General features: G+C 35.2%; 1 protein-coding gene across 24 annotated transcripts in view; it reads left to right on the top strand.

Annotated features, from left to right (window-relative positions):
- NRXN1 (neurexin 1) overlaps nt 1-13,563 on the top strand; it is a 719,965-nt gene that overhangs the window by 71,473 nt on the left and 634,929 nt on the right. For 10 of the 24 annotated variants that reach the window (XM_086460702.1, XM_086460695.1, XM_086460693.1 and 7 more), the window contains exons 2-4: nt 4,805-4,822; nt 9,576-9,605; nt 10,406-10,417. The exons of 9 other annotated variants lie outside the window; for them this stretch is intronic. In XM_086460702.1, the coding sequence (XP_086316828.1) occupies nt 4,805-4,822; nt 9,576-9,605; nt 10,406-10,417 (60 nt within the window). The remainder of the gene's footprint in view (nt 1-4,804; nt 4,823-9,575; nt 9,606-10,405; nt 10,418-13,563) is intronic. 5 more of the 24 variants (XM_086460696.1, XM_086460692.1, XM_086460704.1 and 2 more) reach the window with 3 other exon arrangements.

Raw genomic sequence — 13,563 nt, 5'->3', positions numbered from 1 at the left:
TAATAAATTTCTAATTATTCATAATTACAGTCAATAATTGCAATAAATTTTATAGTGGTTTTCAAAAGTACATTTCAAAAAAATGCAAATAATCCTAATGGAATTTGTCAGGTACACAGCACTTGAGAAGACCAATGCTCATAGCCACAGCTTTTCAATATATTGCTTTAGTTCATCATTATTGAGACTATGACTGTTCGTGCTTTATAACATACTTCATAATAATCTTCATATCCTTTCTAAATATTTTCTTTTGAACCACGTGTTAAATAAAACACTTCCTCTATCAATTTGAGAAACTGATGGGACAGGCTAAGTTACACTACACAAGAGATGCTGGCTGCCTCTTGAAATCACATTTTCCAATACAGTATTTTTAAGTAGATAAATTTATAAAGAAATACATCTATGCAATATTCTTTGAGAAAACAAACTTAAAATATCATATCTTAAATTTCTAGCCATCATTTTTGTTGCAAGACACCTGCATAAAAATAAGCTTTATTTCAGGCTACTTCTCCACTACTTGTACTACTGAATATCTTATGAGACTTCATAAACTATGTCTGTGGTATATTATACCCTTCATTGTTGCCAAATGTGATTTTGAACTATAATTTTGATGAGGAAAAAAAAACCTATAAAAATTCCACTTCTAATATGCTATTTCTTATTATGTTATTTCTATAATGCTATTTCTGTAACTTCAAAATACTAGTGTACTGATTCATCTGTTTAGCACAAAAATACTGTTCCTATATAACTGTCATGAGAAATATTGTGCTCTCTGTGTGGCTAAGGTGTAAATATTCTAGCAGCAGAGAAAAATGTAATAGCAGAAATAACCACAAAACATATAAACAGTCACTATTTTTTTAAAAAAAATCAAGGTTTCTGTGAAGCATCACCAAATATTAAAATGATTCTTGATTTAATAAAAATATCCTGTAAAAACATTATTCCCATTTTTATATCACTGAATCATAGTAATATGCTAAAATAATTAAAATCTGTTGGGCTTTTGCTGCAAAAAATATGGAGCAGATTCTGCTCTCAGCTCAGTAGGGACAGCCTGAGACAATTCATCTGAAGATAATAAGCCAGATTCACAGCCTGTGTAAGTTGTATAGTTTTACTGATTTCAACCCTGCCACACCAGATTTAAATCAACTGAATATTTGGCTCAATATGTACAGTCAACAGATTACACCAGTAGCACTGAGAGCAGAATTTGGCCAAAGGAATTAGGTTGTAAACACAGAAATTAGCAGTGCAATTTAGTATAGTTGTTGGTGGGGGTGCGGGAAGGTCTAGGAAATAAGCATTTGCAGTGGATGAAGACCTGTCTAGTTCTTCAAGTGCATAGCTCAGTGCAATGTGAAAACAGAGGACTTTCCACCTCTACTAGAATTCAGAGTGCTGAAGAGAAAGCACCTGTCTGGCCGGTTGCCCAGTTGCTAGTGGAGGCTGTAAGGCCATTCTGCCCCTCCACTGTTGCACTGACAGTCCCTTTTAGCCCCTTGTCTTATTCCTGGGCTGTGCATTGGTGAAAATCATTGGTACGAGCAGCTGGTGCAGAAAAGGCTAAGAGCTGTTCTGTACCCATATCTACAGCAGCTAGGAGATGGCACTTCAGGTTCCACTGATGCCAACAGAGCTACTCAGTAGACAATAAGGTCCTCCAGGGTAGATGGATGTAAATGTGGGTAAATTCAGGCTATGTGTGGCTAAATCATCAGCAATGACAGAAATGTGTGATACAGTTCTAGTCTCCTCCAGGTACATAAATTTTACACCAGTGCAACTGTAATGACATAAATACAGTTACTCCTGATGTAAATGAGGAAAATTTTGTTCCCTTCAAACTGCAAAATGAAGACTTTCATAGTATACATGGCTTTCAAAAAGGTTTGTTTTTTTTCAAGAGTGGCTGGAGTCAGCAAAATGAGTAAAAAGCAAACTGAGAATTTGGGTCATCTGGCTTCTTAGTCTCTGCTTAGAAAAACAGGCCATGTCAGGACAATGTGAATCAGCAAAGCCAAGCAAAGTGTTAGTGATATGGAAATATATCAGCCATCACAAAAAAAAACCAACCCTTAAATAAGTAATAGTGCTCAATGTTAATCTAACGTAAAAGTCTTGTGAAGTACCATAAAGAAGCTGAACTAATTTTTTTCTTAGATTGTGGAACAGTTTAAGATGGTTTAACTTACCATGACAAAAACATGTGGAGGAATGAATTTTCATTGCCGTTTACTGGTGTATAGGGTTTGGCTATATACACGGTTTTATTCACAGAGCTGGAATTCAACGCTTTTAATTTGATTGAATTCAAAATGTTTTGACAGTTTAATTTACTATTACTTAAAAGTTTAATCAATCAGACATTTAGAGGAAGCTGCTCAGTTAGTGTAAATCTTTCTGGTGACAATCATCAGAAAAGACATACCAATAACTGCTAAGAATAGGGACCATGATATAAACCAAAATATGATAAACTCTGTAACCAGATGAGTTTAACCATCTCACACTGCCTCTGATGTCTTTTTCAGAACTCTGGCTTTGGCTTTGACATCATGAGCAATTGAACTGTCCTTTTAGCAAGTTCACATGTTGGTTTTAAGTAATCATGATAAGATAAATATGGCCACCAAAAAGGATGTTATTGCAGTATTGGTATTGTAATATACCAACACTGTGGTAACCAGGACTAGATGAAGGAGCCTGAAGTTATACTACAATTGAAATAACTAATTTATTTTTCATTAAGTTTGAGGGGGTTTGTATCTAAAGAAAAGGAATTACTACATGCTGTTAAAGGAAGAAGGCTCTTCCAGAAAAGTTTAGCTATAAGTAGCTATTTCAAATACCCAGATATCACTCTAATTTACACTGTGTAGAACATAATATCTTTATGTTGTGAAATTGGGCGTTTTTCATTTTCTCAGTGAACTTTATTTGATTTGTTGATCTTGAGGTATTTACTTACAACAGACATAGTTGTTTTCATATTTTTTTTTCTTTTTAGCCTTTTTTTCTTTCCTAAATGCATGAAACAGTATGTACCCTTTGCACTTTGATAACAAACTAAAATTTCAGGCAGTGAGATTTTAGAAGTCTAAATTTAGAGTGTGTGCATGGAAAAGGTAATTTATAGTATCTTAAGCCAAATAACTTTGTCTGGTCTGAGCTCTGAGTATTACACCTAAAAATCTGAGAGACTTAAACCCCTAGTATTCATTGTTTATAGCAGTTATTATTTTTAAAGTGGTAAACTTTTCAAATTATTTATTGAAATACTGTCTAGTTATGATGATATTTTTCAGTGTTTTGAGGCTTTAATTTATAAAGGCTTTTCATTACGAAAAGTGACACGTTCTTGCAGGAAATTGCTATCCCTAAGAGATATCATTGAACCCAGTTCTGCGTAACTCATTTTATTGACTCCTGTTTTACAATATATACAAATTAGTTTAGATCACATTTCTTAATGGTCACATGAAAATGTATTTTCCTATGGGAAGACTCCATGAGAAATGACCTGTCATGACAGAACTGGGCTTCAATTTGCAACTGCTTCTGAGTGCTCACTCCACAGGAACTGTTGGTGGAGATGGCACAATCTGCAGGAAGAGATCTCCCAAGCAGTCAGACTGCTGTGTTGTCACCCTTCCCTGGTTCTTTGTTGGTTTCTCACAGTCCATCTCCTTGACTTCTGTATTGGTTTTCCTTTGTTATTTTACCTTTTCCATTTTCTCTTTCCCCTGAGATATCTTTGTACTCTCTCCTATCCTGTCCTCAGCCAAATGGACAATGGAGACATATTCCCTCAAAATCACCTACCTAGTGGAGGAGCAGAGGACTACTATAGAGACTAGCACGAGTACTAGGACACTGAGCCTGTTTCTTAACTTTAAATTCTATCCACTTCATTGTGCTGAGGCTCCATTCCTAGTCCCCTCTCACTTTATAGGTTTTGGGAGAACCTTCTTTCCTGTACCCCATATTGATGTTGGGTTGGGGATAAATGGCCAAATTGTTGCTTTTGACAGCAGCCTTTACTTAAGCAAAATGTCCTTTGATCTAATCCAGGGACAGAACCCATACCTGAAATTGCTGTGGCCTTTGCTAGTTGTACCAGGCAGAGAACTGATTGATTTTTTAAGATGTGCAAGTTTCTGATGCTGACAAATGCTGTGGGACATGATCCTACAATTCTGAGTTATACCACTCAGTTTAAGTGACAGTTTTCCCACACAGGATTCGGAGATCTGACCCAATGACCAGAGTGAGTCAGAATGAGAGCAGGATTAGCCACACTGCCTGTGGTAACATCTTCACAACACATTCCAAAGCTTGAGTTACCTTGTTCAATCTGTTTAAAATTGCCTACTTCATACAGGTCATTAAGGAAAATTCAGAATGGGAAAGTAGAAAGAAAAAGAACTTAGAATCTCTATTACAAGTGACTGATGGCTTTAAAATATATATCTCTAAAAGTCTTACAAGAAGATCCTCTGATTAATGACTAATAATAATTGAACTTACAAAGAGCTGCAGTAAATCCTGTACAATTTTTGTGCTTTGGAAACTATTGTTTTATTTCGTATCACTTAAATTTTGTTAAATAGAGGAAACACTGCTTCCCCGGTGCTTTTGTTTTTCCCTCTGGATTGTAGCAATGGAGCACTTGCATGTTGTCTTTGATGCCTTGCATGATGAAGACATGCAATGGCAAGTTCCAGTCTGCATGCTGCTTAATGAATGTTTTCCTTTTCTCTCCTTCCCTGTTATGTGCTTACAGAAGACAACTATGTGGAAGGTGGGTGCTTTCTACCTTATTTTCCTAAGCTCTTGTTTTCCCCTTCTGTTTAGAGTTTTTTTTCCCTTCTGCTTAATGTTGTAAAAGTACACATATCATTCAGTACGGTAAGTTGCATTTTTTACCCATAAAGGTATACAAGTTTATTTAATAACTGTGATTTCTTTTTCCATACAGAACACAAGCAAACCTCCATTTTAATCTTGGCCTTATTGGTGTAATTCCAGAATATCCCCACTGCAACAACAGAATTTATACTTGTATGACTGATACCACCCTTCAAAATCATTCAGGAGATTTGCAGAAGGACTGATTTCTTCTCATGTTCTGTATGAAAAACACTTCAAGAAACTATTTATTTCTTTAGTGTGGAGCATAAATCCTCCTCATAAGAATGTAATGCATGTCAAATACCTATCTTTTAATTGCTTAGGAAAATGGAAAGCGCTATTCTCTTTAATACTACAAATGTTGCTTACTGTAATATCCTTTACAGCACAAAGGTTTAGGAAAAAAGTTTTTCAGTCTAACTTTTCAAGATAATGCTCTGCCTTTTGGACATTGTGAAAGAAGAAGCATGTGATTTTAATAATAATACTGGTATGTAATAAGTCCCTTTAAAGAAAGTATGGCACAGGGCAATGGAAACTAAAGCACAATGTCGTCTAGCCTGAATATTGGTAAGTAGGTCTGTTAGCTGTTAAAACATGTTGCGTGCATATATATTGTACTTAAAGGTACAGAATATGCTTCACAGATCAGTTATTGCTGGGAATCAATACTGTCTTTTTGCTTATAAGCCAAAAGGTGCAGGGTGGTTTTTATTTCACTTTAATTTTTATAAAAGTACTTTTAAAAGTCTCTCTGGGCTGAATCTTTGCATACTGGATAAACTATTATTAGTTTATTAGAAAAATTAGTTTATCTATATAAACTGAGCAATAACTTTTAATGTATTTTTTTCCCAATACTTTAAAAACTATTTTTAAATCAAGGACTTTGTAATCTAACTCATATGCAAAGTGACTGCCCTGGCACAGCTCTGACCCAGGGTCCTGTAGTAAGCCACTGCGGGGCCTGAGTTCATTCAGGATTCATGGCACCATGGGCCACTGCCTGTCTTGCCAGTGGCAATTTTCTGAAAAAGCCTGGAAGTATCAGTCCTGTGTTTCTCTATGCTACTGTACTCAAGGGCAAAGAGAGGTGCTTAGATTTAGCACATACATGATGCTGTGCAATTTTATTAAAATATATGTTATCAAAAGGAGAAATAAAATTTAAACAATTCTGATGCTTTAATTGTGTGCACTGTCATGCACATACATATCAATACAGTTTCCTTTTCATTGTGAAATAAAAATGTGTTCCACAAGACTGGAATAGGAATTCTAACTGAAAAACACAAAAGCCTAGAAATAAGTACCTAATCTTATATTTGATCTGTGCATAAAACTCTTACTGGTGTCAACATGAGTCTCAAATGTGAATTAGTATCAGTATAACTAGATAAGCAGGTTCAGTTTCATTTCACATATTCATTTATGCACAGCAATACAAGATCAAGCCTGGATAACAGTTAATCCAGACTTTACCTGAATCTAATTCTTCAAACTGTAACCTTAAATTTATTCCAACACAAGTTGGGATGCTTATGCATACATTAAAGTTACAAAGGATGTATATGTAATGAATGGAAGCATAGAATGGTGTTTCCAAAGCACAATTTGGAAACTGAGCTCTAATTTTTCATCTTTGATTTCTGTGATATCTGGGCATCTCTGTAAGTTAGGCTACATAAGAAAATGGAAGGATTTAATATTCACGGAGTTAATTTTGCATATATTGCTGGTATGAAAATGCTACATTTTATTCATTTTACTAAAATTGTGCTAGGGTTGAACATGTTCACCACAGGTTTACCATGTTCAGATTTTGTTTTGGCCTGTGCTCTGCATGGAACTCACACACCAAATTATGAAAATACCCTATCTTCATATCCACTTCCACTGTCCCATCCTGTGTCCCTTGACTCTCTCCTCTCAGAGCCAAGTTCAGTATGAAGATGGAGTGGATCACACATGAGGCACTCCTACTAAATCTTGAGTTCCTGATTCACAGAGAAAAGGCTTTTATCATTCTGCTTATGAAGTAATGGTGCACAAATGAAAATTTTCTATGTATGGTACAGCTCTGCATGGCTAGTTAAGGCAAGAACTTTTGACGATGATCCATTGTGGTAATCACTATTATAAAGAAACTGTTATTTTGAAAATCTAGCAGTGATTGCTATCATGGTAGATTTATCTGTATCATTTTAAACCACTCTGTGGATTGCACAGGTACAGTAATAGTACTTCTTCACTCTTCCATAGCCTTCATCCATAGATTGCAAAAATATAAAGTAAGGTAAGTATCATTATGTGCTTTTGGCAAGTAAGTATAAGTAACCTTACAGCTTCACATATAAAGTAAAATAGAGTCAAATAAAATACAGTGTCTTGAGGACTAATACTACATTTTTTAATTGACAGATGTTTGGTTTGAGCAGTGTATTTTTTCACATTCACTTGACTTCCTTTTTTTAGTTTCACAGCTCTGTAAGTGACTCTTAAAATTCAAGTGGTTTCTACAATGTTTTCAAGAGGCACTTCTGCCATTTACATTTTTTTCAAATTATGTAAGAATCATGTATTTACAACTGACCAATCTTACATATAATTTTAGCAAAAATAGTAGCTATCAAGCAGTGGTAATCTCCTGAAGCTAGACCTTTTGTTTAGGCCCTTATAGCTATAAAGATCATATTTAACTGCAAGCTGAATGCTTCTTTGCATTTCCCTAGCAGACCTGACAACAATTTGCTTCATATCTTCTAAGAGCTGAAAGAGCTCACATAAAGTAGCTGCTGAAAAGTCACGCTTTTATTAAAGAGAAAGATGTTGCAAAATTCAATTTCACCTTCCCTGTATCAAATTTAGTTAAGACCAAGTTAAAAGTCTGAGATTTCTTACTATAGTCTGCCAACACAAAAAGTTAAAAGCCAAAAGACAAGTTAAATAATCACATGAAGAGACTAGTATTTCCAGAAGGCTACACAGCAAGGGATACAAGCAAGGACGTCCAGCATCAAAAGAATTAACCTTGACCGTGGATCTTTATATTTTGTGTATTCAGCGTGACTCTCTTGAAGCAACACGTATAAAGAAACTACACACGTGAAAGAATTTCTGCTCTCTTTCACAAGCTGTGAACTGCAGCACAGCTGTGTGATGTTTCCCAAGCAATGCTTATGTAGGCTTCCCTTCGGGATCATTCTCAGCTTTCATTTACACTGCTGTAAGCCCCAGGTAATTCCACCTGTTTCAGGGCACTGTATTCGGAAACAGAACCTATAGCACAAGAGGTGGGTCACATCGGGCCCTTCAGTTTAAGCACCCATCTAAAAAGGATGACACTAAAAAGCACTAATTCAGCAAAACCATTTTTAGTCTGTTCAGAACATCACTTCAGATTTGGAACTGATAAGATATGAAACCTTTAAGACTGATTGCAGTCCTGGAGTATCTCTTTGAACTCCCCCCAAGTACTATAAGTCATTTGTGCACCTAATTTTCTTTGTGAATTAGAAATTACAAGAACTCTCTAAGAAGTCTGCTTTCCAATAAAAAGCAGGATATTTTTTTGCACACCTTCTTTGTGTGAATTAATTTTAATTAATTGCAAATAAGAAAATAATGTATCACTTTTTGTAGTTGTTGAACAAAAGCACATTTAACACCTGAGCAATTAATAACTTCTAAAACGAATCCTAAAAGTTCAAGAAGAATAAGTTCAAGAAGAATAAGCCTGTTTTTTAAACCAGACATAAAATGTGAAAAACCTTCATATTTCGAGAAAAATATTCTCTCTACATCACATTATTCTCAGTGAGAATACAAGTATCATTTTATTAGCATGAATTTAAAAAGCTGAATATTTTGGGTTAAAGAGTAATGAAATTTGGCTCTGGTTGAGTGATTATCACTATGGACTTCTGTTTTGAAATGTCACTAGACCTATACTGGTATGACTGGATTTCATCTCACAATACAAATATAAAGCAAAATCTATTTCTCACAGATTTATGAAGTAGCTTCTGAAGCCGTCACTTAAATTTTCTTTATTGCTATGTATTTTATATTGCATATGTAATAATTTGCCTTCTCCTGAACAAATTCCTTCTACTGTCACATTTCACACAAATAAGGAAACATCCCTTGCATTATCATTTCAATGTGACGAAGAAATTTTATTTAATTACCTGAAATGCTCATTTTTATGAGGGGAAAAAGATCAGACCCAGCCCATTTTTCAGGTTCACACTTTTCCAGGTTTTTAAAATCATTTCACATGTAGAGGACAGGAAGTCCTCCCAGCAAAGTGTTCAAAGCAATATAATCAAAATACGATAAAGACAGATGGAATATTAAAGGAATTGGTTGGATTTTAAAGCATTTTATTATTTTCTGTCATCCCAACTACTGCACAGAAGAAATACACAATAAAACAGCACCCAGTGTTTGAATTGCAGTTCTGTTACTCGTAGCCCAAAGCATTCCAACCAGTGGTTGAAAAATGCTCTTTGATTTCCCTCTGTGATACAGACATCTCATAGGAAACAGATGCCTGTCACAAAACATTTTTGTCACTGTGACAACACCACCTTCCCGTGCTCCCTTGTTCATTGCTGACTGTGCTCTTGTTTCCCTTCAAGGTCTGGCGCACCTGATGATGGGCGACCAAGGTATGGGCTCTGTTCCTTTTCCACTCTGCTTTCATTGTTTCTTCTTGTTCTGTAGCTGCTTTGAATCCATCACTGCAAACGATGGGCAAATGCTTGAAAGCTGTCTTTGGCTGCAAATAAACACATGGTTTAATCACATCTTTTCTTATTTCATTTTTTTGTTTGTTTGTTTGCTCCGTAAGCTTTTGTCCTTCCTGCCTCCTCAACTCCCCCTCTCGCAATACAATAGCTGAAAAGAGGTGAGAGAAATAAGAAAGTGATTAAGAAAATTTCACATATTTATCAGAAAATGCAATAACGGGTGATTCTATAAAAGATAAACAAAACACAAGAGCACTCTTCAGATAGCTCCTGAAAGAATATACTCAGCTTGTCACATTGTACACATTGGAGAGTCCATTTACATTAATGCATGGCTGATTGGAAATGTGCAGAAAGCACCTGCTCCTGGCTTCTGGAATGCTGAGAATACAATTTTGCAACCTGACAAAATCAGTGATTTTTTTCCTCCTAAACCATTGTCCATGTTACTTTTGTGTCACTCTTTCTTATCTAAGCATGGATTATTTCTGTGTTTCTCTGCATGTACATGATCGGAAAAAAATAAACTAAATCCCTAATATGGCACTGATTGCATCTCCATTTGTCTCCAGACACTTACCTTATACTTTGTCTCTTCATGTTCAGATACTATTGCATTTACATATACTCATGACTCTTACTGTTGTTTCTCTCCTCTTCTTTATTCTCTTTTTGTCTGGAAATGCTTTCTTCATGGAACCATTTCATCAAATCCATAGGTAAAAGTAAAGGTATTACATGATTTTCTTTATTTTTTAATGCCATCAGTATACTTTAATGTATGAATAAGTAATGCAAATAAATGTAAATCTTTTTGCACTGATAACATGAGGTAGGTATACTTTTAAAGTAAATATTTCATGGATATCAAGGTAAGGAAAAGTATCCTAAAGTACAGGCTGACCTTTTTTAAAGTTCGTCTGCTGGTTTTGTGAGGATGTAAAGCTTTGGCAGTGATAAAGGAGGCTACAGTTATAGAAAGCATTCAGGATGAAATAACAGCCACGTTTTGAGGTATGCATTTTTCTATTCTCAAAGAATTGCAGTCTAAACCACCAGGCACAGAAAAAAGCATGATGTTGTTCAACAGAGACTCTCTGGAGATAATCTGTCCAGGGCCAGTCCACAGCTTGATGTAAGTTTTAGTTCTGAATAGCACTGACTTCAGCCAGTCTCTGCTATCAGCTGATTACATATGCTCTGAGATTTTCCTTGTACGATAATAACTTTGATTATATCTGAGACATGAATTGGACAAAGGAACAAGGAAGAATGAACGCCAAACAGAAGTGTGGGTTTTATTTCAGAATTTTTTACTCTTTTTTTGTTTCTTTATGTAAAGAATACCAGCCATGTTTACTTTCTTTCTCCTGGAGGTAACATGTGCAGTAGGGTCAAGACTTTTCCTGTGTAAATAAACATTGGGTTTTGCTACAAGGATACTTGTTCACAGACATCATGTAAATATATTTTTATGATAAGAAGCTGGTTATTAAAAGCCATTAAATCTGTGTTATATATGATGAATAATACAGTTCTATTCATCTTAAGCATTATGTCAGGGTTTGCCTACTCTTGGTATAAATCAGAAATCCAATCTGCGTGGTCATACTTTGCTAACTAATTGAATTAGAAACAACCTTCCAGGTTCCTTGGTGTCTTGGCTGATTTATTGTTTCCACACCTAGAAAGTTCATGTGATGTGAAGACTAATTACAAACCTGTAGTGTCTCATTCCTCTTCATATCAGACTCTCTGGAGAGCCTGTGTACCTGGTTATAGGTCGGATACTATTTAAAGGGTTATGTGTGTTCTGGAGCTGTAAATCTTCTTGCTTAGAAAAAGTTTTAAGCAAGTAACATGAAAAATTTTCCTACTGATTTCTTTGTTTTATAGGATTGTTTTGTTTGTTGGATGGCTGATCCTTGTGTTTTTCTTAACAGTACCTTGTATGCATGAATTCCTTATTATTTTTTATTATTCCTTAACCTTAAAATGACCTTTTATAGTAACCGAACCTTGACATTATAGATATTTTTTATTAATATTAAGGAATTATTTTTCTAGATTATTCTGTACACAGAATACATGATGTAGTATGTACAACACTGAAGGTTTTTTCTATAAAAGGACGAAAACATAAATGTTATGAATATATATTATGATTAGTAGTTTACCTGGAAAGCAGATTTTAGAAAACAAAAACTTCGCAAGTAATCTGCAGTAGTTAGACATTTATAATTTTATTTTAAAAGGTTTAACAATTGCATTCACCAAAAAAATTACCTCGGATATATGATCTACATTTAATGCTTAATGATGTGCTACATGACGTAATTTAAACACCAGTCACCATGCATCTAATCATTTGACTACATTTTTCTTTTCACATTTTAATTTTTTAATTAGCTTTATTCAGTTTATATGGGCATAGTAATCACTGTGTTTTGATAATCACAATACTTCTCCTGCAAATATAACAGTGTATATTTGTTCCAATGGATGGAAAGGGTTTATATGTATACAAACTCTGGTTGCTCGTAACAGAAACTATCCCTTGATATCAAACCATATCCTCAACCAGAGGAAAATGGCCTCATTTTATTGACTGTTTTATTGACTGTCGGCTATTGAAACATGTGACCTTGAAACAGTTGTGATATAACGCATTCGTAACACATGACAATATAACAAAGTAGGATAATGATGGAAAGGAACTAAGGGACGAAAGAGGAACTCAGCATTGAATTCATTTGCACCTATTGCAATCTTTCATTATAAGTTCAATTCTTTTAGAGGTAGGTAAGATCAGTAACAAAAGTGATTGTAAAATTCTGAGTGATTATATAATGAATTAATCTTTTTTGGAAATATAAGCAGTAAAAAACTTTTAAGAAGCTTTACTGTGTAATTTGCCCTGAGAAGTATAAATGACTGAAGTATCACCATCTTCATTAGATGTGTAGGTATTCTTTGGGACACTGGAAAAGGAAAAAAAAACAATGCACCTTCAGAATTAGGACAGGATGCTGACAGGGCAGGGACCTGGTGTTGACAGAGGAAGGAGGGGTGAGGCAGCCTTTCCAAGTGGGCAAGCAATACAAAATCCAGTATGATCTCACTTGGCGCACCTGCCATTTAGTTGTAAATATAAATTGGGATACTCTGGATAATTTCCCCACAAAATTTTTATTGAAGCTTTATCGATATTAACAAAGCTGTTACTTTCCTTGGAGAAAGGCAGAAGCAAAGCTCACGTCACAGTGCTGAGACATCTGTCAGTACTCAAGGTCATGTAACTTGGTCTATGTCCAAAACCAGCTGACATAAAGGAGGATATAACATAAAGCCGAGAGCCTATATAGAAGTTTGTCTCATAACTTTAGAGCTATACAGAACTTCTTTCCTGATCCATTCCTCTTTATAAATGCCAAGCCTAATTCTAGGAAAAGCCACAAGCTTTTAGTTGTACTGGCATTTGTTTATTTTTTTGATAAGCACCATATATGTTCAGAAATACTCAGGAATTCCTATTTTTGTCCCTGGAAATCACCTATCTAATGTCTAAGCAGTAGAGTTGTCGCAGCTGTGCTGGTGAAAAGACAGGCAAAGTGAGGTTTGTAAATGGGATTCATGTGTTTATTAGGCCACTTGAATATGCTGCTCACAGCAATTGTTTGAATTTGAAGCAAACCTTGAAGTCTGACATGAAAAAGGATTTGCTTGCCAAAACAAATTTGTGCCAAAACAAATTTGTGCCGAACAATTCTGCTTTCTCCAGCTATTGTAGTTGGTCTAATAAAATTACCATTTCCACCTATAGGCCTTACATCGTCAATAGTTAGTACCTCTCAGGTTTCCCATGCAGAATTATATT

The sequence above is a fragment of the Leptosomus discolor genome, chromosome 2, assembly GCF_034619465.1.
Source record: "Leptosomus discolor isolate bLepDis1 chromosome 2, bLepDis1.hap2, whole genome shotgun sequence".
NCBI classification, from domain to species: Eukaryota; Metazoa; Chordata; class Aves; order Leptosomiformes; family Leptosomidae; genus Leptosomus; species Leptosomus discolor.
Note: the sequence above shows the minus strand (reverse complement) of the source record. Positions and strands in the feature narration are given on the sequence as shown.